The sequence below is a fragment of the Populus trichocarpa genome, chromosome 19 (assembly GCF_000002775.5).
Source record: "Populus trichocarpa isolate Nisqually-1 chromosome 19, P.trichocarpa_v4.1, whole genome shotgun sequence".
NCBI classification, from domain to species: Eukaryota; Viridiplantae; Streptophyta; class Magnoliopsida; order Malpighiales; family Salicaceae; genus Populus; species Populus trichocarpa.
Genome location: NC_037303.2, coordinates 7,214,434 through 7,219,928, shown reverse-complemented (window position 1 = coordinate 7,219,928; position 5,495 = coordinate 7,214,434). Strand labels below are relative to the sequence as shown.

The window sequence follows — 5,495 nt, the reverse complement described above, 5'->3', positions numbered from 1 at the left end:
CCCTGCTGCTGCTGTTGCACCACGTCTGTGGTCCCTCCTGCAAATCACAGGTTGATCTTATAAATTTTCCTCACTCAAGGATATGTTTTATAATAACCATATCAACAACCAATAAGTCTTTCTTTCAGTCATTTCTTAGTACTTTATGTTTTTTCTCATTTCACTCATTATTACTGTCGTTCTTTGTCCAATCCTAGTTATCATTCATTTCTTTATATTTGGACTATCACTGTCCAACTGTTACTGCCTCGTTTTTGAACTGTTACTGTCTGACCTCTCCTCAGATTTTTAACTATATCTGGAGTTATAGAACTCCGATTCAAGCGAAATTTGTGGCGTTGGAAAGGTAAGACATGAGGCTACGAGTTCTATGTTTTGAGAAGAACCCATTTCTGCCTCTAAGATAGTCAAAATCGCTCATTAACAAACACTTGGACTGTTACTGTCCAACTGTTACTGTCCGTTTTTGAACTGTTATTGTCTGACCTCTCCTCAGATTTTTAACTATATCTAGAGTTATAGAACTCTGATTCAAGCGAAATTTATGGCGTTGGAAAGGTAAGACATGAGGCTACAAGTTCTATGTTTTGAGAAGAACCCAGTTCTGCCTCTAAGATAGTCAAAATCGCTCATTAACAAACACTTGGACTGTTACTGTCCAACTGTTACTGTCTGATCTCTCCTCAGATTTTTAACTATATCTGGAGTTATAGAACTCCGATTCAAGCGAAATTTGTGGCGTTGGAAAGGTAAGACATGAGGCTATAAGTTCTATGTTTTGAGAAGATCCTAGTTCTGCCTCTAAGATAGTTAAAATCGCTCATTAACAAACACTTGGATTGTTGCTGTCCAACTGTTACTGTCCGTTTTTGAACTGTTACTGTCTTGTTTTTGAACCATTACTGTCTAGACATTGAACTATTACTGCCTAGACATTGAACTGTTACTGTTTTGTTTTTGAACTGTTACTGTCTAGACATTGAACTGTTACTATCTAGACATCGAACTGTTACTGTCTTGTTTTTGAACTGTTGCTGTCTTGTTTTTGAACTGTTACTGTCTGATCTCTCCTTAGATTTTTAACTATATCTGGAGTTATAGAAATTCAATTCAAGCGAAATTTATGGCGTTGGAAAGGTAAGACATGAGGCTACAAGTTCTATGTTTGGAGGAGAACCCAGTTCTGCCTCTAAGACAGTCAAAATTGCTCATCAATGAACCAGACCTACTACCCTATAGGGTCTGTCATGACCCAGTCTCGGTTGGTGACCCATAACTGGAGTTCTATGACTCCAAATTGAGCAAGACCAATTTCATTAGTTAGTAAACATCCAAAACTACAATTTCTATGAAGGAACTTAATCCTAATTCCTTCATTCTCCTACCCAAAATCTCTTTGAAGGTCAAGAGATGAAACTGTCCAGATTCATCAACCTTTCTATTTACACACAACACACGAAGTTCTTTACTTTAACAACTCTTACTTTTTCCTCAATTCAAGTCTAAGAACTCAATATATAAATTAACATCCAAGCATCAATTCATAATCGACTTGAAATGACTCATAAGACCAGGTTTATAATATCTTACCTGGTGCGAATCAAGGCTTCGATCCCTCCTTTTCTTTCTAATGACAGCTGACCCTCCCCTCTTCTCTTCTTGTTCAAATTTTCTTGTTAATCCCTTTCCCACCAGGGTTTATTTTACCTATAACCCTCAATCTGGGATGGGTTCTTGAAATTTTGGTGTTTCTCTCTTGATTTGTAAAAATAGATATAAAAACTCCCTCTTTTCTTTCTTTACGTAGGTGCAGATCTGTTTTTGGTGAGAATAGAAGTATGTATGCTCTATAATTATTCTTATTTGCATTTAGGCCCCATTTTCTTTAAGTGTATTCGTTCTTGCCCCCACTTCTTTTTAGTTTAGTTTATTTTCTTTAATTTAATCCAGCCTTGGTTTTTCTCGGGATTTACAAATAATAACCCCAAAAACTAAGAAGAAAATAATAAAAATCCAAAAATTATCATCCTAAATATGTTAGAATCAGATTTGTCACCCTTAAGAAGCCCTAAATAAACTAGAAAAAATCTTATTTGGAAAATTTGTGTTGCTGCCCACCTTTGATGTCCTTGATAAACTTGGTGTTCCTTGTTTAACTTGGACAAATAAGAAAACAAATTTCCTCCTTTGTTGCAGATTGAATTACTTTCCTTCCTAAGTTAGGAAAAGCATTAAATAGTCCTCCCCTCTTTAGGAATAAGATATGGCCAACTTCCTTACTTAATTAGGAGAATAAATTGCAGACTTTTTATCCTTGTAGCATTAGGAAAAAAAACAAGCCTTACAAGGCTAGTATTGGGCAGGATACATCAACCCCTTGTTCCACACGAATTGGGCTCTTCTTGGACCTGAACTAGATGAATTTTAGGCTGTCCTTCATGCTCCTTAAATGTCCCAAGCCCCTTTAGGTCCATTTTGCTCCATATATTCTGAACAAGCCCATTCAATGCTTCTTTAAGCTTCTTTGGCCTAGCTCTTGTGATGGGCCCAACTGGCACCTCCAATGGGTCGTTGGCATGATTACGCTTGATGTTGGGCTGATCCACATCACCATATTTGAGTTTGCCTCCTCAAGTTCGGTCATCAAGCAAAGGCAACTCCTCTAAGACTAAATCAATGTCATCACTTGATGAGGATCAACCCAACACTAAGCGTAATTATACCAATGACCCATTGGAGGTGCCACTTGGACTAATTACAGAGCTAGGGCGTTCTATCCAGTTTTACGGCAACCGTTATAATTCTCAATCTGACCGTTAGATCAGGTTGAAATTTTACATGGAGTCTCGTGACATGTTTAGGATGGTAATTTTTGGATTTTTATTATTTATATTATTTTCTTCTTAGTCTTTGGGTTATTATTACTTATTTGGGTCAATTGTAAGTGGGCTTAATATAAGTCCACCTAAGGGGGGTCCATTAGGGTTTCTTTAAGTCTTGAGTTAGTATAAATAAAGGCATAACCAAACATGTAAGTTAGACAATTTAGATCAATAAACCTTCTTTGCTGCACTTGTTGTGTGTTGGTGGGATAATCTCCCTTCCTTGGTTCTCTAAAGAACTGAAAACGACTTATCGAAGAACAACTGGCCTTGTGGCGTCATCCTTATACTTCTCGTTCGCAAATCAATATTCGTTGGGTGGGGGTTTCCGTTTCCAATAGTGCTGGTGCCTAGGTATAAGTTATCTTTGTGTCACACTCCTATCAAACCTGAATTACTTGGCTTTTCGGGAATTGGTGTCTTTGCGTGTGGGTTGCGTGACCACGTGATCACGAGGTTCGCATCAGTGGATGAGTATTTCAAGGAGATGGAGATCGCCATGATTTGGGCCAATGTGATTGAGGATCGGGAAGCTACTATGGCTAGATTTCTAAATAGGAACATTGCGAATGTTGTAGAATTATAACATTGTGTGGAATTGGAGGACATGGTCCATATGACAACGAAGGTGGAGAGGCAAATAAAGAGAAGGGGTTGTACGCGTTTTTAGACCAATTCAGCTTCATCTTCCTCAACATGGAGGCCGAATTTGAAGAGGGAGGAGGGGTTGTCCAACCAAAGCCTTATGTAAAGGCCGAACCACCTAACGCCAAAATCTGCTCATACCGATTGGAAAGGTAAATCTGAATCTCAACCTACTCGTGATATAGATATTAAATGTTTTAAATGTTTAGGGAAAGGGCACATTACATCTCAGTGTCCAAACCATGTAATAAATGTTTTAAGCTATATTTTGATTCATCCTCTTTTTCCAAGGATTTCATAATTGGACACTGAACGCATTTCATATGACGGGAGTTGCCGGTGTATTGGGCGTTGCTCTGTTATGTGCTATTCATGGTGCTACTGTAGAAAATACTTTATTTGAAGATGATGATGGTGCAAATACATTATGTGCTTTTAACCCAACTCAAGCTGAAGAAACTTATTCCATGGTCACTGCAAACCACTTTTGGTCTTAAATTTTTGGGGTTGCGTTTTCCAATAAATGTTGGTTACATTTCTTTATGTTATGTGTACCAGTTTATGGATGAGTGCTCTTGGAGTAGTTGGTCTGGCTCTGAACCTACGTGCCTATGACTTCGTTTCTCAGGAAATCCGTGCAGCGGAAGATCCTGAATTTGAGACTTTCTATACCAAAAATATTCTTTTAAATGAAGGCATTCATGCTTGGATGGTGGCTCAAGATGAGCCTCATGAAAACCTTATATTGCCTAAGGAGGTTCTACCCCGTGGAAACGCTCTTTAATGGAACTTTAACTTTAGCTGGTTGTGACTAAGAAACCACAGGTTTTGCTTGGTGAGCCGGGAATGCCCGACTTATCAATTTTTCTAGTAAACTGTTGGTAGTTGATGTAGCCCATGCTGGATTAATTGTATTCTGGGCCGTAGCAATGAACCTATTTGAAGTGGCCTATTTCGTACCGGAGAAGCCAATGCATGAACAAGGATTAATTTTACTTCCCCACCTAGCTACTCTAGGTTGGGGGTGGGTCCTGGCGGGGAAGTCATAGACAACTTTCCATACTTTGTATCTAGCGTACTTCACTTAATTTACTTTGCAGTATTGGGCTTTTGCGGTATTTATCAATCAGTTCTAGGACCCGAGACTCTTGAAGAATCTTTACCATTTTTTGGTTATGTATGGGAAGAGAAATAAAATTACAACAATTTTAGATATTCAAAGCTCTTTATTTTGGGGCCGTATATGATACCTGGGTTCCAGGGGTGGGAGATGTAAGAAAAATTACCAACTTTACCCTTAGCCCAAGTTTTATTTTTGGTTATTTACTAAAATCTCCTTTTGGAGAAGGATGGATTGTTAGTGTGGAAGATTTGGAAGATATAATTAGGGGGCATGTATGGTTAGGTTCCATTTGTGTACTTGGTGGAATCTGGCATATCTTAACCAAACCCTTTGCATGGGTTCACCATGCACTTGTATGGTCCGGGGAGGCTTATTTGTCTTTATGCTTACAAGACAATAGGGAGGTTGAATCTGAAAGTGAAGAGATGTCACTTTTGATGGATTGTAGTGATGAGGAGATTGTATATCTAGTTGAGGGGAAGGCCTTGGTTATTAGGCGTGCATTGAACATCCAAATCAAAGAAGATGATATAGATCAGCAAGGGGAAAACATAGTTCACACTCAATGTCACATCCAAAATAAGGTATGTAGCATAATAATCGATGGAGGTAGTTGTGCTAATGTAGCTAGTGATAGTCTTGTGAAGAAATTGAATCTAAGTTGTGTTAAACATCCTAGGCCTTATAGATTGCAATAGTTGAATGAATGTGGTGAAGTGAAGGTTACTAAACAAGTATTGATTGTGTTTGCTATTGGGAAGTATTCTGATGAGGTTATGTGTGATGTAGTCCCAATGTCATGCTAGATGAGTTATACTGTCATAACCTGATTTTTTACCCCTATT

The 5,495-nt window shown here is 38.3% G+C and overlaps 1 protein-coding gene across 1 annotated transcript; it reads left to right on the top strand.

Annotated features, from left to right (window-relative positions):
- Positions 1-2,676: 2,676 nt before the first annotated feature.
- Positions 2,677-4,311, top strand: LOC127904801 (photosystem II D2 protein-like). The gene is made up of 3 exons (XM_052449684.1): positions 2,677-2,815; positions 3,819-4,017; positions 4,086-4,311. The coding sequence occupies exons 1-3, from the start codon at positions 2,677-2,679 to the stop codon at positions 4,309-4,311; spliced, it is 564 nt and encodes a 187-aa protein (XP_052305644.1).
- The last annotated feature ends 1,184 nt before the right edge of the window (positions 4,312-5,495 follow it).

Excerpts from the sequence above, each read along its gene's own strand:
- LOC127904801 (XM_052449684.1), top strand. The coding sequence starts at position 2,677 with ATGTCATCACTTGATGAGGATCAACCCAACACTAAGCGTAATTATACC. Across the intron at positions 2,816-3,818 it reads TTATAATTCTCAATCTGACC|GATTTCATAATTGGACACTG; the intron begins GTTAGATCAGGT and ends TCTTTTTCCAAG. Across the intron at positions 4,018-4,085 it reads GTCACTGCAAACCACTTTTG|TTTATGGATGAGTGCTCTTG; the intron begins GTCTTAAATTTT and ends TATGTGTACCAG.